Source organism: Eretmochelys imbricata, chromosome 19, assembly GCF_965152235.1.
Source record: "Eretmochelys imbricata isolate rEreImb1 chromosome 19, rEreImb1.hap1, whole genome shotgun sequence".
In the NCBI taxonomy this organism is placed as follows: domain Eukaryota; kingdom Metazoa; phylum Chordata; order Testudines; family Cheloniidae; genus Eretmochelys; species Eretmochelys imbricata.
In genome coordinates, this window is record NC_135590.1 from 3348120 (window position 1) to 3375224 (window position 27105).

Consider the following 27105-nt stretch of genomic DNA (forward strand, 5'->3'; position numbering starts at 1 on the left):
AAACTTCAGTAACTCACGTAGTTCTGAAACAGAACATCTTATTCTCATGGAGTTAGGTCAGTTCAGCAGCATTGGTATCTTGCTTAGCATTAGTATTTTTTAAATAACGACCAAACAAAAAGTCTGCCTGACATTTCTGAGGACACGCACACAAAAACACCAGTGTCTTCAAGCAGGGGGTTAACAATGACCACAGAATTCAAATGACCCACTTCCATTTATGCTTCAAACTTGAAAGCCCAGGGCTCCTCATAGAGCAAAGGAGATTGACTGTGGCATCATTCTAACCCCATTTATTGTTGACATTCCCACAAGAGGCTGTACCAGAAGCTTTGGCAACATATTTAATTGAACCACACATTGTACATGCTAATCAATGTAAATTACACTATTATGGGGATGCCATTTGGTAATATAAACAGTGCTATGTGTATCAGACACGTGACCCACTCTGCTAAATCCTAGAACTGGTGTTCAATCCCCCTGCAGGAGAGGATTCTGGAGTTGGCAGATCCACTTTTCCTGACCTGCACAATTAGCTCCTTGTTGAGCAGCAGCACCTCCTGGGCTAGTTATTCAGACCCCACCAACACAGCAGTGGAGGAGCTGTAGTCTAAATAAGACTAGGATACCAGCTATGATGAGGGTTAATACTGACCAACTCAAGTCATTTTTGTTTGGCTGTTGCAATACCAATAGTGGGTCAAACGTTCAGCTGATGTTTCATTCATTTTGGGTTGTCCACAAAGTAGTGTAAATCTGGGGCACGAGCACTAGTGTTAAGTGGTAAAACAGAAGGGCAAGAAACAATGGAAATAGGCATCGCCCCCAGGAATGGATAAATCTGAAAGGATTTAATCATCCCCAGCAAGCAGACTTAACATGGACATTGTCAGAGGTTCATTTCCTCTGAAGGATAATCGTGCCAGACAGAGCTGCCTTAGCCGAGGGCAGCAGTGACACCAGCATCATTGGCAGGAAGGTTTCAGTTGACTAGACATGGTGTTAAGTCAGGTTTGTGTCACAAGTTCTCAGGTACCCTTTCTGCTTCCTATTTGTCAGTCATACCCAAGCAGATACAGAGAACACAGAAAGGGGCCTGCTAGAATTCTCTGCACATTTGCGATGCTTGCATCTCACAAACCTGCTGCTGCTCATATGACAAGAGCTGGGCTGGGCTGTAAATTCTAACTTCAAGATGGACCAAAAATCCATTGTGGAACAGAGCCAGCAACAGGGACATAGGCCCAGAACCTCAAAGATAATTAGATGCCAAAAACACAGGGAGTTCAGTACCTAAATACCTTTGAAGATCAAGGCGTGAGCTTCCTTGGATGCACTGTTTACTCTCACTGCATTTCCAGGCATTACAACGACCAGTTTCGTAACATGATGATACTTAGGCTGTAGTGTAGCCATAGCTTAAGTCAACATAAGTTATGTTGCTCGGGGGGTGTGAAGTAGCCACCTCCTGAATGACATAATTTATGCTGATTAAAGCACCAGCGTGTACAGCGTTACATCAGCAGGAGAGCCTCTCCTGCTGACAGAGTCCACTGCTCATTGGGGTGGATTAATTGATGGGGAAGCTCTCTGTAGCCATAGCCCTAGTGTACAGGCCTGACAAACTGTTAGACCCCCATGCACTGCTCCCGTTGCCCACTGGCACTTTCAGAAGCACCGAAGTCATGCTAGGCATTAAGTGACATCACCTTTCCCTGCTAGGCAGGCAACTCCATCAGCAAATGCTTCCCCCATCTTTGTGTTTTGCCTTTAACTGGCTTAGATAATTTAAAGCCCCTGAACAGTTCCTCCTCTTGCTCAATACATGCAGAAAGAAATTGGAGATGCAGGAAGTAGTAGGTTATTAAAGATACAAGTTATTTTAAGCAATCAAGTGTACTGAATCTCTGTTTATAGTTGTGGTTGTTTTTCCCTTTGCACCGGGCCCAACTATTTTTGCCCTGGTCACTTACTTGTACTGCGGAAGTATGCAATTATTAAAAGGAAACAATCCCTCACTTTCTTATTCAGTTTTGATTAGCTCCTGTACTTACTCTAATTTGTGCCCGTATAATGCAGAAATTGCCATACTGGATATGACAAGTGGTCCATTTAGTTCAGATTGCATCAATGGCCAATACCAGATATTTCAGGAAATAGCGTAAAAAATGCCACTAGGGACAATTATGGAATAACCTACCATAGGGGACATTTCTTCCCAAATCTTGTCAGTTAATAGTTGGTTAAGGCCCTGAAGCTAGGGTGACTAGATGTCCTGATATTTAGTTGTCTGTCCCGTGTCCCGACCGATGTACGGTCAGGACACCATTTGTCCTGATATTTTGCTTTGGCAGCACTCCGGATTTTTTTTTTTTGTGCTTGGGGTGGCAAAAAACCTAGAGCTGGCCCGGGGGGGGAGGGTTGGGGGGTGAGTGAGCCTGTGGCTGCCCTCCCATGTGTCCCAATATATTGTTCTGGTCATCTGGTCACCCTACCTGAAGCAGGAAGGTTTATTTACCTTCTTAAATATAACTGGGATGTTATCAGTATAAGCATCTAATCTTTGTTTAAATCCTGATCTTGTGGGCTCAATATCCTGTGGCAATGAGTTCCACAGTTTCAGTTACATGTTATGTAAGATTTAATTTACAATTTAAATAATTTAAGAAAGACGTTTGTTTACAAGCAACAATAACTGTTGCTGATTCTGTACACTGCATTTTTATTATATACCAACAAGGAAAAAAACAGAACATTTGGCACAAGAATGCCAATTTTTTATTTTTTTGGACACATGAACACAAAATATCCCTGCAGGCTAAAAAAAATACATTGCAAATTGTACACGACCAGCATCTTATCGCAACATGGGGCTGCTAACCCACCCATAACCGTTTAGAAAGAGTACCTCGTATTGCTATAGACATACATCCAGTCCAAATTTAATAAAATACAATTTTAAACATTACAAGTCTAACAATATAGAAACAAAAATTACATCATAAGTCAAAATGAACAAATGCAAACATTTTACATTGAAGTTTCAGCCTCTAGACATAGAAATATCATGAAAATGTCAATAGCAAGGTATAAGAAAATCTGTGATATTACAAGATCTTTCCTCAAATTTCACAAGGAAAAAACCTTGCAGTTGAAACAGTATTGATACAATGCCCTCCAAACTCTGCTTTCTTAAAATGAAAGTAGAGCTACTCCCTTGCTATTGAGCAAGAAAAATCCTACAGCACATCCACAAAGGGAGTTGGGGCGGGGGGGGGGGGGGGGGGGAGGAGAGAGAGAAATGTTGTTAAACACTATCTGAACAAGATGATGCCTTTGCCCATGTGTCGGGCAAGACTTTTGATATCGATAAATAAGCTCTGAAATTTGTCTGGAACAAGATACGTACTGCGCGGGCTGGTCTACACTTGAAACGCTACAGCGGCACCGCAGCCGTCCTTCTGTACGGACGCTCCCTATGCTGGCGAAAGAACGCTTCCCAATCCGCCTCGCGCTGTCGACAGGTCAGCTGAACTACGTCCTGCAGGGGTGTCGATTTTTCACAGCTCCGAGTGATGCGGTGAAACCGACCTCACTTTCTAGTGCAGACCAGGCCGAAGAAGCATGGTTGCCTGTCGATCACAGCCTTTTATGCCCTTTGGATGCACCCACAGGCACTACACTAAACTGTAGAACTTACTGTAAGAATAAATAAGTTGGTCCCGTCTGACTGTCTGAGACAGGCCAACTGGTTCCTTCTAGAGCTTGTTCAGAATCCAACCGTTTACAAAGAAAGCGGAACTGGTTCAAAAGTGGGGTTTCTGCTAATCTTTACTGTCAACTGCCCCTGCCCCCAACTCATTAAACTTTGCTACATTTAAAATCTTCCACACCACATAGCTAAACAGTGGCCAACAGGCTTTATTTATAAAAAACCAAACACCCTAAGAACTACAGCTACAGAATGCACATCTTCCCATTGATTGACACATGCATAACGATTCAGTCAGTCCCAAGGGGTAATTGAGATCATCGAGCTGCACCTCACCACTCAGCTTTCAGAACTGTATACAATAATATTGCTGCAACTTTGATCTTGCAGTTCTAACCTCCCAAAAGATGCACCCTTCAAATCTAGAATGCTCTTCGGTTCTCTCTACCTCTCCAAGTGACAACACTGTACCCTTACCAGTATTTTATTCCTGTGATGTTCTAACACAAGACTGAGTTAGAAAGTTCTTGCCACGCTTCCCAGAGCTAGCTGAGGTCTAATAATCTGTACAGTTTGAGGTTAAATATTCAGGCTAATTGCAGGCAAGCAGATAAGAGGCTCTCATTTCATTCAATCTGAACTAGGAGTGCTTGGCACTGGACAACTATCTGGTGGTAAAAATTAAATCTCAGTCTTATCCACCCTTGACTAATCAGTCACATTCTTGCCTAGTGCATGAACCCACAGTGATCTTTGATCCTATAAGCTAAAGGGTGCTCAATTTCTCTTCAAGGTGCCAAAATTCACCATAGATTGGGTCAAAGTTCATTCTAAAAGGTTTTTTGTATTCTCCCTGAACAAGTATTAAGAAAAGCAGCCGTCTAGCTGAAGCAGCAGTCAGTCTCCCACCCACATGTCCTGATTATTATCCAAGTGAGGTATTCTTTAAAGAAAGTTTAACAAATTAAAAAGAACCTTATCTAAACCTGTCCACACTATACGCCAGGAGCAGAGCTTGCTCCAGTCCCATTTTCCAACAGAAAAAGTTTAAACTAATTTTAATGAGGCATACTACTCTGAAAGTAGGTTATAAAAACTGTCTTGAAGACAAACTTCAGCTTACTCAGGTACAACTGAAAAGACAGCATTTAAAAATGTAAACTTTATTTTATGTACAAGCTTATTTAGAAGACTGAAGGAAAAAACAGCATTTCATATTGCTGAGCTTTTGAGAGGGCTGGTTTCCAAGCTTAGGAACCACACACAACTTAGCAGCAAACCCCACACCAATGGCAGAGACCACAGTGCAATAGCTGGTGACTTTTCAAACTTATCTTAGCTTCTGCAGTGGTGCAACGTTAGCTATGTTGAATCTCAGAATAAGATTTTAGTCTCTGTTAACTCATGTTAACACTAAAAGAAACCTATTCTCAATGTACTAGGTTTGTGAGTTCCAAAAGTATTAAGTGAAGCCAAGTCCCTCTTCCTTTTTATACATTTTAGCTGAAAAAAGCCAAGCAAATAAAAACAACTAATTCCTTGTCCGGGACAGAATATATTTGATTTAAACTTTTTAAACATGCTGTTGAATGCAATTGTGAGAGCAACCTAGATTTCCAGGGGGGAAAGGGGAAAAAAAAAAAGGGATTAAAATGCTGGTACCAGGCTTCAGGTTGCTACGGTCACACAATACACTTAGAACTGTACAGATTGGCGAGCCTTTCCGACATATAACACCCAATTTCCAAGCTTATAAAAAAAAGTGGTAGACAGGACACCAACAGTGAATATAAAACAGTTAAAAATAATTGTTAAAAAAACCCATGGAAGTGCGTCTTTTCTGATTAGTTTCAGAAACTGCCAAATTGTGTGTTCAGAAAATGACACAAGAAGGTTGGTTAAACTCATGCACAATCCTCAGCTAGAATTTTACACTGTCAGGGGGGCTTAAAAAAAATTTATTGCCAAAGTTAAACTTCTATGAGAAAAGTTTTAAAATCACTTAGATTTATCAAACCACACAGCAGCATAAAGTGGGCACTTTTGTAAAAGTTTGAAAAATATCTAAAAGCTAATTTTTTTAAAATATTTTATCATTTTTAGAAGGGGAAATGGTTCAGTACTTGTTACCATATCACGGCAGTATTATTTGTAACCATCATAATTACAACCTGCTGCCAGGCATCACTCTCTGGTTATGTTACACATTCACAGAACAAGAACCACCTAGCTGAATCCGTAGTATAGTGCAATTGCTTTGCAGCCCAAGTCTGCAGAGATTAAAAAGATAACTAGTAAAACTGACAAAAACCTGCAATACCTGTGAAAGTTAATGTTTGTTAAAAGGCATTTACAGTAGTGAAATCTAAAATCTCCATTAAAAAAAATATCTATGGCCCCACACAATAGAATGGTTACACTGAATTGGAGTAACATGTTTCGCCATAATATGCATACTTACTAAGCAGTGCATGAAGACAGGGAATTCGTCATCTTGATAAACTAGTGGGATGAGGAGATAACTTAAAAACCATAGCTAGCAAAATATTCAATAAAAATCTTTCATGCCAAGTCTTTTAAAAATTTCAGAATGATCGGCCTTTTGCGCTTTGAGGTAAAAATTCAGTCCAATGCATCAGAAAAGACAGTTCATGAATTTCTATTACTTAAAACAACAAAACAAATGGCTCAATTGTGTTGGTGCATCAGACTTTGCTGTGAAGTGTAGATTCAGTGCGACTGTTCAGAGCTGCTGGTAGTACACTGTCTGAAATAGACTGAGACCTAGCTATAAGCAGTAGGCGTTCAAAACATTTCAGGACTGCGTGGGTTGCCGGTTCTGCCTCGTCTTCCCAGATGGACTCAGGCAAAATACATTGTATGCTGGGTATCATGATGGATCTGCACTGCCTTTGCCAGAGCCTGGGGATCCCGGCCATTGCTCTGTCCCGACACGTGGCTGCCTTCAGCACTGTAAAGATGCAGACACATTTAAAGGGCTATGTACAATGGGACAAAAACGAACACACTTAAACCGTTCATTACTCAAGGTTCTGTACCTGCTATCTCTGACTACAGGGATAGTGCTCCAGGACCAGACTTACTTAGGCCAGTAGCTGATCATGAGTTATCCACATACAGATTAGTGCAGAGAGGAATCTTCCATTAGTATAGTTTACTTAAGTCTTTAGACCACATTCCATTTTAGTCCAACAATCATCACTTCTACAGCACCTTTCATCCAAGGATTTCAAAGTGCTTCACCAACATTAATTCCTACCAACACCTGTGAGCTAAGTATCTCCTTTGTAATGATGGGAAAACAGAGGTGAAGTGACTTGCCCAAAGCCTGAGGGAGTCCATAGTAAACCTGGGTTAGAGGCATTCCTGGCATTTGGACCTATATGTCTTCTGGCCAATGCTGCCTCAAATACACCACCTGAAAAGTACTAAGGGATCTTTAGTGAACAAGAGTCGCCAGAAACTCAGTTTCAGGACTCCTCCCAAGTGCACAAGGAGCTGGAGAGGAGGAAAACCTAACTTCCTGCTACAGTGCTTTAGCTGCAGTAACTCGAATACAAACCCATTCAAGGGCAAAGGGAGGTAGAACAGTTGAAGTTACATTTTCAAACTTACATAAAGAAAAATATTAATTTTTTCCATAATGAATAAGATTGGGAAAAAAAAGCTCACACTGTGCTAACAGAAAGTGTAATGATCTAAAAAAAACCACACAAGTGTGTTGCTGTAATAAGTAAAGACTCTTCTGACCTCAGCTTCAGTTCTTCCCATGGCTGTTAACCATCCAATTAAACAAACAAACAAACAAACAAAAAAAAATAGAAATGCATAAGAACTAACCACCAAATTTGATAGTTTGGCTTTATGAGGCATATCCAGGCTACTGAGAAAGGCTACATTTTTTTTAATGACTTTTAGTGACTTTGCTGCCAGACTGACAATCCTGGAGAGCTACATCTGCTATATATGCCCAGGGCAGACACAGAGCACTGCACAGCTCTGCCAAATTTCCTGCCCCTGAACTGGAAGGATCCCAGTTAACAAGAAGAGCGACGCTGTCTCCATGCCCCAATCAATTCTTAGCCTCTCAACACGGTCACACATTGCTGTTTGAGGTAGGACTAGACTGAGAACTCACCAAATTGTTTCACACAGAAGGCCAGTTCAAATCAGTGATTGGTATCAAGGGAAAGGAAGAAGAGTTATCAAGATTTTATTCTTCACTTACGAGTAAAACAGATCTTTTTAGACATGTTGAACAGTCTACTATAAAAAGAGACAGAAGCCTTTCACTCCTTACCTATCATGATCCTTGTCTACAAGATGATATCTTGCCCTAAATGCTACCAGCCTGGCATAGTATGCAGGAGCTGGAATGGAGACGGATCTTGTACAGCGGACATACGTGTGACACAGCTGGTAGGTTAGCAGCTGCAATTCATCTGCAGTGAAACAGTTGTCATCCCACAAGACCTGATAGTGAGATGGGCGGCTTGTACCCTGGTGAAGGAGGCAAATACTTGTTTAACTGGATTATATCCATCTAAGGCAGATGGAGCTCTAGAGACTTCTTGAATCAGTATCATTCAACTGAAACTGAGAAGCAGTTTCTAGAGAGATTTATATTCAAGTGATATATCAGAATCTTAGCACCGATTCATCATGTGTTAAATAAAACTGATAGAACTGCAAGTCTGCTCAAACTGTGAACAGGTGATGATGTCATCCGTGAGTGACGACAGCTCCCAATGGATATTTTGCTCCCAACAGCACAAGTCTAGTGCAGACTGAAGATTACCTGAATTCCTGCATGGCTACAGAGGTAAAAATCAAATTCAGAGGGATGTGTGATGGTGCTGTCCACAGTAGTGCCTGCTGGTACATTACCACTTTTACCCACCTGTTTGGAAAAAGATTGTAATTAGTACATTTACTTCTGCAGGTGTCCCTTACGCAGCCCTACCAGGACGGACTTACTTTAAGTTTCTGGTGAATGTAGCGCTCATGAAAGTGAGGAAATACTAAGCTCTTTTCCACACTAAGGATTAAACAAAGGTCGCAACATGGTGCGTCATTTTCTGGGAACCTTGCTATAAACTCCTCTATGTACCTAACCTCCTAGACTTGAGCAGTGTTAACAGTAAAAATGTGGTTCCAGAGAAAGCCCATGCCAGTCAGTATATATTTAAAACAGGGCTGTTGGTAGCACCATTATAACTATCGGTGGGAGTAGGCCTAAAACTGGATAATCCAGGCACAACACAAGCTTTCACTGAAAGTTTAATTTGAATATAAAGTTCCCAACGCCACCCCTGCTCAGACCCTTTCACTGGGACCTGCAATACACATGCACTCTTAAATCCAGGAACTTTCCTGAGAAGAGATGGCAGTTTTGTGAAATGAACAAGACTCACGCATATTTAGAGACAAAGTAGGCAAGTTTTCAGACCCCCAATTTGGTGCCAAGGATCACCCTGCCACAAGATCCTGATTTGCTTAGAAACACTGCTTACTGTAGAGTAGAATCATTCCACTACTCTGGTAAGTAAACTGGACATCATCCCCAGCCAGCTGTTCTCACATTTCTACACAATTCCTTCACTTATGTATGCAACAACATTACTTGCCCTTTCAGTTTTGTCAGCACAGAAGAGTCTAGTGTGATGCCTTTTCTGCACAACAATGTAGGTTATTCCTGGTCTATAATCTTCTTCCAAACTGATACAAGCCTTCCGGATTGCAATCAATTCTGGCCAAGCTACCTAGAAGTACAAGTGATGAATTCAGTATGCAGGACAGTATTCTCATTGGTTTCTCTGAACAGATGCAATTTCACAACAGTACAGTTCAAAGCACAATTAATTGTGTGCATGCCTGAGGGGGAAAACAAAAGGAAAATTTAAAATGTTGCTTATATGAAGATTGATAAAAAATAAATCCTTGTCCTTCAGGTTTGATTAAGCCTCATTCTTACATTAAATAGGATTTAAAAAAAAACAACAACTGAGTTTAAGGTATGAATTGATCAACTAAGTTATCTTACATTTACATTCACCCCAAAAGGATCCAATAGTGTATTTCTCTAGCTATAAAACAGCCTCAATAACAGAGCCGTCTTTGGGGTGGAGGGCAGCAGCCTATTAGCTACAATATTTCACTCACAATGGAGAGGAGGAGAACTTTAACCTTGAGTAACCCAGAGCAAACTCAGCTCCTCCAGAAAGCAGGATTGGATTTTTAGCACCCGCATGGAGCAGACAAGACCTCTTGTCGAGAGTCTCTCACCCCAAAGACTTCCAGATCTGATCACCTACACTCAGTCTACCTTTCCCCAAGTTTTATACAAAGGGCTGTCTTGATGTTCATAAGATTCAAGCCTCTGGTTCTACAGGGTCTAGGTGTTTCAAAACTGAAGCTTAGCACCATCAAGCCACTCTCTGAGGAGAAACGTTCGTAAGAATCTTCATCTAAACAGCTGATGTAGATAAAGGTGAGCTCAGGCTGCCATGCGTGCCAGGGTGCCATCCATTAAGGAGTCTCCCCATCCAGTAGGGGTTCATTTGCCAATACCATTTAGATTCTCAATGGCAAGACTTCATTCAGCCCCAAAGAAATGTCATTAGAAAATACCTGTTTCATCTGTCCCTCTGAAACTCCTCCTCTGTAGTAAATGATCCGTGTGGGCTTGAAGCGAGTAGATTTGTAGAACTGGATCAGCAGCTCTCGTACCATGTTAGTCAGGTCCTGGATCACTTCCTGACTGTACAGCAACTCCTGGGAAGTCTCCTGACGGGAGGTTTGCACACGCACTGTAGCACAGTAGCGGCTAGGGTGGCCATCCATGCTGCCTACCACAGCAGCAATAGATGGCTTCTTTCCATCCCCAGCAGGAGGGTGAGTGACATCTGCTCCCAGGAAGATCACTGGTTGCTGGAACACAGAGGGCCTGTTCAATTTAAAGAAGGCTTAGTCAAAAGCAAGGAAGGAAAAGAGTTAAATGTAGCAAGTCATCTAACAAGGAAAGATTAGACAAGTAGATCTGAAATATCCTTAACAACTGAAAACTTGCCAGGTATTTTTTTACAGGAGAGTCCCTGCCCCCAAACAGCTTGCAATCTAGAGAGAACAGACAAAGGAAGTGAAAAGGGAAGTGCCAAAAAAGAAAAAAAAAGGGTGGGGGGGAGAGAAGAGGTGCAGATGGCTGAAAGTTAAAGTTTAATCTGCCACAATTCACTCACCTCCCAACTTTCTCTCACTTATTAGAAGAGCACTACAAGAAGGGAAGAACTAGTGTGTACAGGCCTCCCAGAAGTAGGGTGTTTAAGGAGATACTTGGATGGGAAGGTGGAAGGATAAGGACACAGAAGCAGGAATGGAGAGACATAAAGGGAGTGGGGGTTATTCAGGGAGGTTAGTGGAAATGAGCAACAGAACAGGCTTTACAGTTTACTACAAAGCTAAGTGAGGTCTGTGATAAAGACAACAGGTGTCTGATCAGGAATCACAGCCAGTTTGGCTACGTGCTCCGTATGTAACAAAGCAGCAAGAAAAATAGGTTTCTTGCTAGAGGACAATTTTGGATGTAGTCATCCATCAAACTGTAGGTCTAGATAGTTTACTACACATCACTGGTTCTAGACCAGGGGTGGCCAACCTGTGGCTCTTCAGAAGTGAATATGAGGCCATCCTTGTATAGGCTGGAGCTACAGGTGCCAACTTTCCAATGTGCTGAGGGGTGCTCACTGCTCTACCCCTGGCTCTGCCCCCACTCCACCCCTTTCCACCCCCTTCCCTGAGCCTGCTATGCCCTTGCTCCTCACCCTCCTGCATGCCTCGAAACAGCTGATCGGGAGGTGTGGGGAGGCACTGATCGGCAGGGCTGCCAGTGGGAGGGAGGTGCTGGGAGCAGGGGGGAGCTAATGGGGGGCTGCTGACGTATTACTGTGGCTCTTTGACAAGGCACATTGGTAAATTCTGGCGCTTTCTCAGGCTCAGGTTGACCACCCCTGTTATAGAGGAAGAAGGGGAAACATGTCATCACGAGATGGGTGACCATTCCCAATGCAATTCAGAAAATGGTCATGTGCTAACAGAAGACCAACACTGATGGGACTTGAGAATTTCAGAGCTCTCCCATCTTTTCATTTTATTTTACTCCAACCTTTGTCTCCTGTCCAGCCACATTGCTGGACAAGTCTGACCCCCGAGGCAGGCTTTGTCCTAAGGCACAATGTATAACACAGCATGTTGTGCGGCTTCAGTTCTAAAACAGAAGGCATCATCGCTTGTCCCATTTAATACACAAGCATCTACAGCTACAGAAGATTTCTAACCCACCCATTGTTTGGAACGGTACCATTCTAGTTACTAAAAAGCAGACCAAAATAATCATTTTGCCTGCTAAGTTAGGCCTTCATTAAAGCTTTAAATTTGATCTAACCTTTGATGAGGTACAAGAACATTGTTGATCCCTCCAAGCTTTGCATTTATCTTCAGACAAAGATTGGACAGAGTTTGGGGTGAGGTTTTTACCACATTCTTCACCTGAACACACTGCGTGGCCATTCCTAAGAGAGTGTCACCAACACGCTTAACCTCAGCTGCAACAGAAAAGCAAGGTGATTCTGATTATCAGAAGCATCAATGCTCCCCTACCTCCCCCTTGTAAGACATCTGAAAAGTAGGTCAAGGGTCTAAAGATTCAACAGTGAATGAGTCCACTCTTTGTAACTATATCTCTACAATTATGAAGTAAAGAGATATTAACCAACCTCTAGAAAACCCATCACAGAAAAAGGCATTGCTACTCGTTACCTATCTCATCATTATGCACCTTTAAGTACAGATGATGTACAGTGAGTTAACTTTATAATCTCCTTTCCATACCATACACAGGTGTCTTTCCAGGAAGAATCACTACTATGAGCTGCAGTCCAACATAGGTCAACTTCAAGTGTTTGAACATCGGCTCCACACTGTCTGCGCCTTGTGCGTATTTACAGAAACATGGCTGGCCTTGGATTGGCATTCCTGCATCCTTGGAGATCTTGCGTAGCTGGTCTGTGAAACTCCTATAAAACAAACGAAGTATTAGAGCTTTTGGCAAATCAGTCCACACAGTTTCAGTCATTTCAGTCCTCTGGGCACGTTATCTTCTACTCCAGTGATCCTCAAACTTTTGTACTGGTGACCCCTTTCATACAGCAGGCCTATGAGTGCGACCCCCCCCCCCTTATAAATTAAAAACACTTTTTTATATATTTAAACACCATTATAAATGCTGGAGGCAAAGCAGGGTTTGGGTGGGAGGCTAACAGCTCACGACCCCCCACATAATAACCTCATGACCCCCAGTTTGAGAACCCCTGCTCTACACTATTCCATTGCATGGTCAGTTTTATACTGCTAAAATTCTCTTTAATATTATACCCAACTTAGACCTTCACTAGCACAGTTTCAGTTTTGACTCAAGAGAAACTTTTCAGGTCTTCACACTGCAATTGTTCAAGTGTCCTCTCAGCCACATGAGTTACATGAGCACAATTGTAGAAACCTGAACCAGCCATAGATGGTTCACCAAGGACAGGTGCCTTTGGCATATCTGAAGAAATTTGGCTTAACAATAATGGGGCTTATCCTGAAGTCCTTACACACAGGTAACTCTCTGAAGTCAACAGGAGTTTTGCATGCAGACAATCACATTTGAGTCCCACATTAACAAAAGCCACAGTTTATTTGGTGGGACTTTCCTATTTTTATCATATCACTACACCCACCACTAAAACTCAGTGATTGTTAAACTGTTGGATAGTATTGCTTTAAGACGGGAAATTACTTCTGTAAACTGAAACTGCAGCAAGATGTTAAATAGCAACTTAATGCAATAATTACAGTTAGAATTAAAATGCACATACAGGAAATTCAGTTATTGTTCCAAAATCAGCTAACCCTGCGTCATTGCACACAGAACCTATAAGAACATGAAATATATAATGCACACCCAGGTCAAGGAATTATTGGCGCAAGGAGATTGCTGCAGGTACCATAATAAGTGCATTAATGGAGATTTAATGCCTCAAACAGACTTGTCTGTACCAAGCAAAAGAGAGAGAGTTCAACATTACCAAAGGAGCAGACTCATTAAACATTTAGTTGTGTTCATTTTGTATACTACAGAAGTAGGTAAACAGTTGTCTTAAATCCCCCCCAACATGACCAACTCCACTGGGCCCTTATATTGCACAGATCTCATAATGAGCAGAAATACTCCAGCACATACATTTAAAATAGCCATGGTATGAAACCACTGCAATACTCATAATACAGTTAGTCAAGCAAGGTTCTCCAGATACTCAGCTTCCTTGCTTTTGCAGATTTAAGCCAGTCCTCTCTAACAATCCAATCTGAAACAGTTTGACATTTATAGTAATCTCCCTTCCCTCCTGAATCCCTAAAATGAAGCACCAAAACCCTCAAAAATTTAGTGCTTCCATGTAATATTAACAGAGAAAACAAAGGACAATGTCTTATTCTATGTTATGTAAAGTGTCATACATATTTACGGTACTAAACATTTAACAGTCTGGTTTAGCTACACAATGTTAATAATGAGTTTCGTTTATATCTAAAAATAAAGAAATTTGAACTCTGTAAGAAGTGAGTTCAGTAGAACGTTACACAAACACTGAATAGCTCAATAAGTACATCCCGCTCTCTGCACTACTACAGTGCTTTACAACATGAAGGATATTCTAACTCGGACTCTCTGGCATCAAGAGTATACTGTCTGAAAGCCTATATGGATAATGAACCAAGATGGTACTTAGAACTTTTGGAGGAGAGGGAAGGAGTTTGGTACATGTTGACTGGGAAGCTGTTCAAGAATGAGGAGCAAGTGAAAAGCAAGTCAGAAAAACAAAGGGACCAACAGTCAGAAGAGAAACATAGGCCAAATGCAGACAGTGGGAGGAAAAAAGCAGAGCCATATAGACAGTTGTCTTCTCCAAAGATAGCATTTCAGTGGCTATATGAGCACCTTAATCCTTTTCCTAGTTTAACAGTTTACAAAAGTTAACCAAATCAGGTTACAGACTTGGTTATTCCCCACCTTCAAGTTGCAAATACTTAAGCTACTACAGGGCAAGGATTTCCTGCTTTTACTGCGTTAGATGTGTTCACATCAAGTTATCATAGAAATGAAGGACTAGAATAGACCTCAATAGGTCATCTAGTCCAGTTCCCTGCACTAAGGCAGGGCTAAATATTATCTAGATCATCCTAGTGGATGTTATATCATATCATGTTATATAGCATGTTATATCATAACTGCTGGTAGTACAAAGATACTCACTTGAGCAAGTCTTCTCTGCATTGTTTTTGAGGTGCAAAGCAGGCAACAGCCCAAACTTTAATCTCGATGCCAGCATAGAACTGTTTCCCTCTCATGTCCCAAACACCCTGGTTTGGTGTAGCTACTGTCTTGTTCTAGATAAAGTCAAAGACAAAAGACAACTTAAAAATTAAAAACTATGCTCAGGTTGATAAGGCAGTCAGTAGTATTCTCAATAGGTTTGTGTACAAGTGAACTTTTAAATTACAAAATACCGGCTAACGCTTTACGAGTCTGTTTCTTACAACAAGCTATTTTACAACAGATACCAAGAACTCACCCGGCCTCCATACTGCAGCATCGGTGCTGGCAATACTCTGCCTGTTAACTCTGTCATTTCGTTATGGACCACAATGCCAAACTCCTTCAGATACGGATCCGGTCCACCTACCATACTGTTACTCTTCACCTGGAGATCAGGAGAACCTCATCATACCCACACACAGTATTTCAGGTGGCTGTTATTAGCACAAGCAGTACAGAGTGGCTCAAGCCATATCCCCTGATGTCAGCGGTCCCCAAACTGTGGGGCACATGGAGGAATGTCCAGTGGTGTGTGGCAGAGGCTGGGAGTGCCACCCAGCTCTGCTCTGCCCCAGCCCTGCCCCTGGCCTCAGCTGTGGCCCCTGCTCCCTGCAGCCTGGCCATGACTCCACTCCTGGCACGTGGAGGTGGGACACGGACACATTCTATTACTGCTAAGGGGAGGGTGAGAGCCGAAAAGTTTGAGGACCACTGGCTTACACTAAAAGGGAAAAAAAACTTCAGCTTCTTCTGTTCTTGGCTAGTCTGCTTATACAGAGGAACCTAAAAGGGATCAGAAATTCTATGGATTTTGCTACAATTTTTCAAATGGAAACCATTTGAAAGATATACACAAAACTCATCTATGGTGAAAAAATGTGATACACGCAACTTGAAAATTTTGTATCAGAAAAAATGTTTGAGGGGGAAGGGAAAAATCTTATGACTATTTTCTATAAAGTTGAACCACAGCTACTCACAAGTCTGCTGATTTCTTCCTGTCTGTCTGGTGCCGACCTTGCAGTTGCCTTTATCATAGTTGATGTCTGATTGTCTGTTAGCTTTTTGATACATCGTTGGCCTGCCACAATGTTACATACCTACACAGCAACGGAATTAGAGATGGCTTATCGCCTCTGAAACAAGGGGTGTAAGTCACAATGCAGTGCCAGTTAAAAGTTATCAGACTCTTTACCTCAAGTGGTAAGTAAGTGTGTTTCTGTTCCTGTCCCACTTGGAGACACGGAAGGTGAGGATACTTCAGCTGCAGACTGTACTTTTGCTTAAAATATTGAGCTACTGTACACTCCATAGCCTGTCCATTTTCCAGCTGCAGAGGGAACCTATTAAAAAAAATGCACTGCTTTGATTACGCTTCGCAATGAAGTGGTTAATTTTTAAAAAATGATATAGAGAATATATTTGAAAGCCCTGAAAATGCCCATTTTCTATAGTTATTATTTCTCTTTATGTAAACGTATGTATAAAAGAGATTGTCAACGGGCATTGGACTTGAAGCCAAGTTAAAAAATTAGGGCTTTAGAGACACATTTTAAAAGCCAAGGCATCTCTCTAATTATTCATCTTGTGGAGAAACTACAGTTGTAGCCCAAATCCACTGCCATTGTTCCAGTCTTGTAAAATTAAGAATTCTTTTAAAAGTCACATGGATATTTTGACTCCTGAGCCAGCTACCCTTGTAGAAATAAGGCACTTAGCATCTCCAATAGCTTTCTCTTTATAGAGGAGATTGTGTACATACGTCTGATGGCTCGCCGGTCGCCTGGTAACATTGCAAACTCTATATTTTCTCTTCATCTGGCCACAGTGGGTAACCTCTACTTTTAGACCTGAAAACCCAAGACAAAAGCCATCAAAATAAAAATCAGACACAGTCAACTTATTACCACCGCTAAGATTTACTTTCAACTCGGAAAGATGAGCGACAAGGAATAGGCCAGTTTCCAGTGCCTGCAACCTGTGAACTCTGGTAGCACAACTTAATACGCTCACAGGCTTCCAATATTTTGCACCAGCAGTTTTTAAACTATTCATTTACCTCTGATTTCTTTGGTAAACTTAACACGCTGGGAGTCTGTAAGAGGCTTGGTCTGTTCATTGATGTTCTGAATGTCCAGGACCTCACACATGAACTCAATGATAGGCTGTGCACGATAGAAAGCAGTCGCCGATACTAAGAACAGAAAGACAGGATATTTAGTCTAGAGGAGGTGAAGGTAGGGGGAGGAGGAACTTTCTTATGCCATTAAAAACAGAAGTTCTTGCTTACCATCAATATTGAGCATCATGTTCCACATGGCAGGCCTGACCGATTGATGGAATCCAAACCAAACCTCCCTTCCTCCTCCCAGAGGGTGGTAGTAACCTTCAGGAGGAGAAAAGAAGGAACGGCCCACAGGGGTGTACCTGATGAAACAGGGGGAGTTAACACTTAGATTCTTCCTTTCATTGTATTCCCCGGGTTCCCAAAAGTTCAAGTCCTAATATATAGTAGGAACCCATTATTTCTTATACACTCATTTGAGTAGTGCTTAAAAATTTACTTAGTATTTCTATACTACTTCACAAGTGTTAGTTACATCTAAGGGCAGGTCTACACTATGGGGCTAAGTCAGCCTAAGTTACGCAACTTCAGCTACGTGAATAACGTAGCTGGAGTCGATGTACCTTAGGTTGACTTATTACGGTGTCTACACCGCGCTGAGTTGACGGAAGAAAGTCTCCCGTCGACTTACCTTATGCTTCTCATTCCGGTGGAGTACCGGAGTCGATTGGAGAGCCCTAACACACATGAAACACATCTGAATTTTACAGATAATAAAGCAGCTAGAAAGGCCACAGAAAGTTACTATCAGAACCTCAGACAGAATCCATGCATCCTGCTGGCAGACCAGAGCTTAAATTCATCTGGAGCCGACCGGAGCAGGGCTCTGGCAAATTATTTTCAAACTTGTGGAAGCCCCGGCATGCCCCATGGGGCAGAAGCCCCAAGTCCCGGGGGCTCCAAGAAATACTTGCGGAGAATTTAAGCCATGGGGCAGACCATATTTCTTCTAATGCAAGTATGAATCAAAAACGCTATTAAAAAAAGTCACACAACAGATCCCTTCACCGCTTTTGCAGCAGTGTAGTTTAAGTTTGGAGAAACGGCAAATAGGCACCAATTTAACAGATTGATACAAGCCCACACTGATTAGGAAACTTGCAATCAAAAGTACCCACCTCATGGAGGGAAGGTGCCGTGTGATTACATCAAGTGCCTGTACAGAGTCTTCAGGAACTTCATTCAAATGCCCTGCCAGAGCTTCCAGAAGCAGCTGAAGGCTGACCACTGACACCCACTGAATAGACACTTTAAATGTCTGGTCTTTCCCCTCACCTGGGAGCGTCACCTCCATATCCACCTAAACAATCAGAGCAGATGCAGCACAAACATAAATTAACAGACTCAATACCCTAGCGCAACACTAAGCAACATTCATTCTCATGGACTTGCTTTGAGTCTACAGGTGGTTTCTCAACTAGGATCTAATAATTTAAGGTAATTCTACAGCAAACAAGAGTAGCTACATAGAGAAGTTTGAAACCTGGTAATTTAATCACACCAAGAAGCTGCTCTGAGGTTCTGTTTGTATTAGCCATTACCTTCAACTGGAGGTTATATGGTGACACCAAAGCACTAAAGAAGAGCGCTATGATTAGTCACCCACTTTTTGTCCCAAAGAATTGATAGGAAGAGGCTGGTTTGTGTCCATAAAACCACAGTAAAGGTATGTTAACCTCTAGTCTTCAAGTCAATGCTCTGAACTTCCTCGGGAACCAGTCAACACCACAATCAATCACCAAGGGAAGCAAAGATCTATAAGGGATGCAAAAGTGTTCTTCCCCAGAGGTTGAGCACGCTACTTGAAAAGTACTCTCTTCCACCATTAGCCTACAGGGTCTCCCTCACATTGCAGTGTGCCACCACTAATCTGGTCCTCAGAATGGAGAGTAAAGTAGGGTTATTTTCTCCAGAAAACTGAGTATCTACACAGATTTCACCCAAATCTGGAATTTTTGGTATATATTTCTATCTACCAACATACTATTAAGAACGAGGACACACTAAAATATTTCAGTTGAAAATTACAGAGTTGTAAACGTAAGGCTTGACTGGAAGGTGACAGTGTGTTAATGCTTATCCTCAGAAAGAGTAAATTTAAAGAGGCCCACTAACTTCCTTGACATTGTTGTGAGAAACCAAAGGAAGCATCTGAAATATCTGGTAACTGTTGATCAATAAATGCTACATTACACTCTGCTCAACTTCCTTCCCACTCCTCCCTTATTCCTATTTACCTCACCTTCTTCTACTATTTCCCTTCTCTATACCTCTGACACCATTAATAAAAATGTATTTAAAAATAGGAACTAAAACAAGTCATGTGTCTCATCAGCCTGGTCAGTTTGCTTGTATGTCATGTTTCCCCGCTATTCTTTGCTTTTAAACTGTGTTTTAGTCTGTTCTGATTAAGCATTTTGGGATGTTGACTGTCTTCCTGCGTCTTTGGATAGTACCCAGCAGAACTGTGCTCCACTCCAAGTTTGGGACTTTGGGTGCTACCATAATATAAATCACATCATCAGGCAGACAAGTTGATGGTCTGTTAAAAGTCTTGAAAACCTAATATTAAGAAAAAATTATTCCATTCAAAATTTTCAGTTTTAATGAAAATGTTCCTTGCCTTGGATTTACTCAAGTAAATTTACATGAGTAAATTACTAATATAAGTAAGGTTTCAGAGTAACAGCCGTGTTAGTCTGTATTCGCAAAAAGAAAAAGGAGTACTTGTGGCACCTTAGAGACTAACCAATTTATTTGAGCATAAGCTTTCGTGAGCTACAGCTCACTTCATCAGATGCATACTGTGGAAAGTGTAGAAGATCTTTTTATATACACACAAAGCATGAAAAAATACCTCCTCCCACCCCACTCTCCTGCTGGTAATAGCTTATCTAAAAGTGATCACTCTCCTTACAATGTGTACGATAATCAAGTTGGGCCATTTCCAGCACAAATCCAGGTTTCTCACCCCCCCCTCCCCGCACACACACAAACCCACTCTTCTGTTGGTACCAGTGGGTTTGTGTGTGTGGGGGGGGGGGGGGGTGAGAAAACCTGGATTTGTGCTGGAAATGGCCCAACTTGATTATCGTACACATTGTAAGGAGAGTGATCACTTTTAGATAAGCTATTACCAGCAGGAGAGTGGGGTGGGAGGAGGTATTTTTTCATGCTTTGTGTGTATATAAAAAGATCTTCTACACTTTCCACAGTATGCATCCGATGAAGTGAGCTGTAGCTCACGAAAGCTTATGCTCAAATAAATTGGTTAGTCTCTAAGGTGCCACAAGTACTCCTTTTCTTCATATAAGTAAATTAACATGTGTAACTAAGGATCTGTACTATGAGATCGTAAGTCTGTAGAGAGGAAGTGAGCTATAAAAGCCTTTGTTTTCAAGTAGATGAGGAAAAATTGAGAGTCTAGTGTAGAAAACTGTACTTTGTTTTGGTTCTGAACTTCAAAACCAGGTCTGGAAACAACTAGTGTAGCCAGTGCTAGAGCATATTGGCACCGTGGCACCCCTTTCCTGTCTTAGTACTTGCCTAAACAAATCCAATCGCACCAGAACAGCACATCTGCTGCAAAGTACAATTCCAAGGTCATTCAATAGTCAAGCAGCTAACAGTATTGCCCTTTAAGTGGTTTTAACAACCTTCTGAGAAAAATTTACACCAAGAAGCGTGATCTGTCTTAGCAGCCTCCAGACCACAGTGTGTTGGTTTACACTGTCACGGTCAAGTTCACAAACATAAGAGCTCCTGGAAAAGAGTCCACTGAAGAACCCAAATCCTTGGATTTCACACAATTCCTATTGGCCCTTGGTTTTCAAATACTACTAAACTGTAAGGTTTCTTTCTATTGCACCTTTTATCCCAGCACACTTCATAAACTATACATAGTATTGCAATGTTGGTATGGCAGCATGTCACAGGAAGATTAAAGCTGTTTACCACAACACTTACCCTATCTCTCCCAATAGGCAATGGGTGTGCAGTATACATGTTCCTTTTGCCATCATATCCTGGCTGCCGATCACCAAATATCTGCATCTTGAAGTGTCTCACCATAGTATCTACCACTTCCCTAAAGAGGAATGGTATTGTTCAATAGATTAGTTTGAAGAATAGGCAAATTCATGATGCATTAGCACAGTTATTATAATTGGCCATGACTGCACTCAAGCCTGAAACCAGTAGCTATCAGAGACAACAATGCACCCGATTCTGCACATACCCAAGTTGCCAGCAGCCCCTTTGCCCCTGAACAGAGACACAGGACAAACACATGTGCAGAATAGAACACAAAAATTTGGTCCAAAGAACAAATGGCTTCTACCAAAATTGCACCATTAGTTAAATTATAGACAGAAAAAACTATTTGGCCCCCTGGGAGACCAGTGTAGGATTGTTCCTCAACATATTTCTCGATGTTTTCTACATCTACAGGCCAACTATAAAAGCTTTTAATACAACTTTCTCTGAGAATAGGATAGAATTTGTTTTTCCACAGCACCTAGGAGCCCTAGTCCTGGCTCATTGCTAAATCAGCAACTATTACCGACATTGCATATATAAAACTATACTTGACAGCAGCTGGAGAAATGCTAAAAAGCAGACTTTCCTTAAAATGAGGCTGCTTCAGTGTTTATTAAGCCATCCTTACCTGTTCACTCTCCGGGGCCGCTTTTCTGGTTTGATATCTACATCATAGTGATAAACATCAATTTTAGGGATCTGCACCTGAAAATGATTGGCTAAGAGACGGATGGGTTTCCCAACAGTTCCTAGGCCGGGGCGGCGGGGCGGCTGGAAGAGGCTGGCTGGTGGCCCTGTGAAAGTCAGAGAAACAAGTTTGAGATCATAAATGATCATGTAACACAATGTCCTCCCACCTGTACATAGGGCTATAATTCAACTGAAGGCTCCTTATGACAGACGAGGGAACAAAGTCTGAAGTGCCTTGCTCAGGTTGCAAGATTTACAAATGAAAGTGCTCCTTAGTCGCTCCATTGCCTTTTAACAGCTCTAAATGATTTTCATGAAGAAAAGAATTATGTACCCAAAACATACATACATTACTGCTGTAATTAGTTTACAAGACATCTACCTATGTAAACACGATTTATGAAGTCAGAGCCCTGTGATGGAATTTAGTCTTTTGTATACTATATATACCCTTATCACCACATATAGTATCATTAGTGAATAATAGAGAGTTTATTATTAAGTCCATTACAGGCTTCCATGTGCTGTATTATGCTCAGAGTCAGGATTTTAATGACAGATTCTTGGCATGATCAAGTGATTAGAGGTCTGATTTTTATCTTAAAATTGATAGTATCCAGAATTGGTGAAGTTTTTTTATTCTATAATACAAATTAAAAATACCTTTTTTATATAGGACTGACACAAAATATTGCGCTTTCCACTACCACAAAAGATGCTGTGTTGACATGCTAACAGTGAAATGCTATTCAATGTAAACAAAGCTCGGGCCAATTTCAAATTCCAACACAAAGATGGGAGTGAGGAGGGCAGTTTTCCCTAAAGGAACGGAAACAGTAAGTGTAAAATGTTTTCAACAAAATTATTAGTGTAAAGACAGTCATGTCTTGTTAATAGAACTGGTCAAGATAGCTTACAAAAATCTGAGGGTTTTGGGTTTTTGTTTTTTTTTAATTATTTCTACTGAGAAAATTTGCAGAGGCTTCAAAAAGGAAGACATATTTGAACTCAAATTAGCCAATGTCATGTTTTGCCAGTTTCCTCAAAGATATAAGTTATAACTGGAATGTTACATAATTTAAAGGGGCTCTCATTTGTAAGTCAAATTTGTCTGATTTCTTTTAAACTCACTATTGTTTAAACACTTGAACTGAAGTGACTGAATAAAAAAAATCCCCCCACCCCCAGTTTATTTTGTGCATTTGACAGCATTCTGTGTAGTCACAGTTTCACTATTCCCCTTCTGTAGGCAGCTTTCCCTGCTTGAGTCTTAGCAACAAAGGAGAGAAAGACATTTGAAAAATAGTAAAGCCACAAAAATCGGTAGGATAACTTGAGAAATTTAACAACTGAAGCTGCTCTAAAAGCTTTTTTTAGCTGACTAAACTTGAGGTTGACAGTGTCCCTTTCAGTCAAAGGGCTGACAAACCGAGGGTCTGAATTTATCCCAGAGGGCGGGAAGGAAAGCAGACATGCTGGGAACCAGCTATACCTTAGAGATGCAGCAATAAACTTTTGCATGCAAGGCTAAACCCCAAGAAGCCACATACCTTTGTTTTATAGGAAGACTTCTAAGTTTCTACTAAATTACCAATATTTATTTATAGATTTGTGATTATTAACACTAAAATACTTCAAGTGCTGAAGTACTTAGAGGGTGACACTCCGAGTAGATGTAGTCCATTTGATATATCAATTCTCTGAAGTTGAGGAGAACAGCACACCAGCTTCCTTGGGGCACGGATTTTTTCAAACATGCCATATGCACTTTTGGCACTGCACTTGTATAAATAGTTATTTTAACTAATGACAGCTTGTCATAGGATATAGTTTCATTTTTAAAAAAAGTTAAAAAGCATGAATCATCGAGCGCAATCAAAGTTTGCTGTGCTTGTTTGGATAGCAGAGAGATGATCATTAATCCTGTGCTAATTAGTCTGAAGCAGTATAGCTTTTGTGGGCACTGACCTGCTAAAAGAGATTAAATGACCAACTATATTTACCCATTTACCTTCTTCAGTATTTGCAAGTTTTGTAAATTAGGAATCAAAACAATTCCAGACATTTGTCGTCAAGAAAGGAGGTTAATATTACATCTTCTCTTTATAATCATTCTTATTCATTCTGATACAAAGTAGTAAATTAAATGCTATTTTCCATCTGAAGCCAGGGCTTCACTACAATTTATATAATTTGTTTCCATAATTTTAATTTTGGCCATTCAACTTCACTAGGATGAAATACTTCTATCCCACACACTGTTGCTCTAGTTTTCCTGCCATGTATTACCAGCCTATAACCACTGTACCTCCGAGGGGAAGCAGTTTTACACAAATGAAATAGGATCTCTTGGAAATGTGTGAATTTATACTGCATCACACATTGATTAACAGACTGTAAACACTCAAAGTAAGAACTATAACAGTGATCTTTCAAAACATCTCCCAAGATGTGGAATTAATGGAGGGAAGATTTGGTCTTCAGATCAATAACTTATCGCTGTAGATTAGTTCCTAAAAATATCAACTTGATAGGATAGGTATTCTGGAACCTAGGTGTAGATATACAGACTTAGGTCAAGAAATACATCTTGCACACATTTTAATCTTTAACCTTTTTCTCATATGACAATACTCACCAAGTTCCACATCCAATAAAAGATGGCATTTAGTCATATACCAACAGCTTTAGTTTTAATGCCCAGGATTTAACTCTTTCTACAATGGCCCACCTTCAAAAGTTAAGCATTTTTTATTACACTAATTATGCAATTTATTTGCAACCATAGTGTACTGTGTGTACGCCAATTTTCAAACCTATCACACTACTGCTCCTCTTTGACATAAAGTCACTTCCTTGGCTAAGGCTGTATTCCACACTCTCTCATCTACATTTTTAAGTCAAATCATATTGTAGAATGTCTAAGTAGAAAAACTCCTGTAGCAGTCTGAGTGGCCTGTCTGTCATGCAGAAAGTTTTAAGTGTATAGTGAATCTGCGGGTAAAGTTTAGCAACCCACTTAAGTTCCTCTTTAAAAACGACAGATCACTGAGATACACTTAGTCGGGTTTCATGTCAATATAACCTCTGCCAGAAAGACCTCTACACTGATCACCAGCAATAATCTTGCACAAACATATCCCAATTTGTTACTTACAAATATAGCAGTAGAATGAAATAGTCACTACATTCACAGCATTTTTAGTAGCATGGCCTCCCCTATTCTTATTAGGAAAAAAACCTATATATTTCTTAGGAAATACTCAACTGAACAGTATAGAACAGAAAGTATCACTGATTTCTGAAAGGCCTAAGAACTGAAGACAGGGTTAACCACACATTGCAATATAGTTAGCAAATTATTAAACACACTGCAGCAAAAAAAACATTTAGAGAAGGTGAAAATACTCTGGCTGGAAAGTTACGGTGGGCAGAACTTAGAGGGGGAATGGAAATTTGCATGGGTTCCTTCGCCCACTTATGAATCAGTCACTGCTAGCAATATGTCCAGTGTCTTTACTCAATATCAGAATACACCCCCGACAAGCCAAAAATAACTGGATTTAAAGCACAGCACACAGATTGTTGGCATCAGGTGCTGGACCTCCTGGACCCAGGAGGCGGAAACAACTTCCTTTCCCCTCCCTCATGCATTTAAACTACTCTGGAGAAGAGCAAGGATACTACCAAATAAAGAGCTTCATGTCCCTAGCCCGATAGGGCCCCTCAACATGTGGGGCCTGGAGAGAGGGCTGATGGAAGAGAGGGCAAGGGTGACAGGCCTCTGATTAAGGGTGCACACCAGCACCCAGCTGAACCTGGGCTCTCCCCCAAATCCTTGTTGACGAAGTGTTCCCTGCAGTGCGAGCCAGGCCTCACCAGGAGGCTGGGCACCCTCTGAAGCAAAGAAAGCCAAGCCCCCAACCTCCTCAGGACCCAGTATCACCAGGAAACACACACCCCACACCCACCCCAGCTCCAGGAGGAAGCCAAGCCCCCCCTTCCCCCTCCCAGCACCGCCCACCTGAGGACCATCCAACCCTCTGCTCCCCTGTCACCTGGGAGCCACAAACCTCCCAGTGGAGGAAGTTATCCCCCCCCCCCCCAAGAGCTAGTCACCCCCCCAGTGGAGGAAGTACCCCCCCAACTCTCCCCCAGGAGCCCCTTCAGTGGAGGAAGTTACCCCCCCAGAAGCTAGTCACCCCCCCAACTTTCCCCCAGGAGCCCCCCCCCCGTGGAGCAAGTTACCCCCCCCCCCGAACTAGTCACCCCCCCAGGGAGGAAGTCACCCCCCCACTCTCCCCCAGGAGCCCCTTCAGTGGAGGAAGTTACCCCCCCAGGAGCTAGTCACCCCCCCAGTGGAGGAAGTCACCCCCCAGTCTCCCCCAGGAGCCCCGCCCCACCGGAGGAAGTTACCCCCAGAGGCAGAATCCACCCCCCTCCCCCGGGGACCCCGCCGCTCACCGGGTCCCAGCGCCTCCATGGCGGCGGCGGCGGCCTCACTGCGGTCCCCCCCGGCCGCCCCGGGCCCCGCCGCCCCCGGCCCCGCCGCCGCCGCGTATCGCTTGATCTCGGGAATGGTGGCTGCGGGTGGGGTCGGCACCGGGAACTGGGCTGAGGCGGGGGCGGGGGCGGGGGCGGGAGCGGGGCGGGGGGGGGGGAAAACGGGCGCGGGTGGCTCCTGGCGGCGGCGGCGGCACAAACAATCCCCTCCGCGGTGCCACCGAGCCCGAGCAGGAACCGGCGCGGGTCCGGGAGCGCGCCCCCGAAGCCGCCGCGGGGTCGCGCGCGAAATCCCCCCCCCCTCGCTGTCGGGGTCGCGCGCGCGCGCGCCGCTGGAGAAGCCGGGTTCAGAGGCCTCTCCGGGCTCGCGCTCGCCCCGCCCTCTTTCCCCCGCCGAGCGGGAGCGCGCACGCCGTCACCTGGGCCGGAGAGCGGCCTCCGCGCTTGCGCGCGCGCCCCCCACGGGCCCCTCCGGCCTTTTAAACCCGGCGGCGAGCCTGGGCGGGCAGCTGCGTGGGGGCCCGGGGCATTGAGATGGGGCTCGCGCCCCATAACCCAGCCCCCACCTCCGGATCCTCCCCAAATCCCGTCTGTCCCGAA

The 27105-nt window shown here is 42.5% G+C and overlaps 1 protein-coding gene across 1 annotated transcript; it reads right to left on the minus strand.

Moving 5' to 3' along the window:
* Positions 1-2677: 2677 nt before the first annotated feature.
* LOC144277119 (protein argonaute-4) lies at positions 2678-26538 on the minus strand. The gene is made up of 18 exons (XM_077837687.1): positions 26467-26538; positions 21941-22106; positions 21241-21361; positions 18393-18574; positions 17440-17576; positions 17209-17343; positions 16912-16999; positions 16345-16492; positions 16130-16249; positions 15406-15534; positions 15087-15220; positions 12623-12807; positions 12177-12336; positions 10367-10682; positions 9364-9498; positions 8535-8636; positions 8037-8236; positions 2678-6686 (listed from the first exon to the last, which is right to left on the minus strand). Exons 1-18 carry the CDS (start codon positions 26483-26485, stop codon positions 6578-6580), a joined length of 2586 nt encoding a protein of 861 aa, XP_077693813.1. The 5' UTR covers positions 26486-26538; the 3' UTR covers positions 2678-6577.
* Positions 26539-27105: the final 567 nt, after the last annotated feature.

Bases quoted from the DNA above. Each gene is read 5' to 3' on its own strand.
- LOC144277119 (XM_077837687.1), bottom strand. The intron at 17,344-17,439 runs GTAAGCAAGAAC...TTCTGTTCTTAG, and splicing joins CATGATGCTCAATATTGATG to TATCGGCGACTGCTTTCTAT. The intron at 17,000-17,208 runs GTAAATGAATAG...TTGGGTTTTCAG, and splicing joins GTTTACCAAAGAAATCAGAG to GTCTAAAAGTAGAGGTTACC.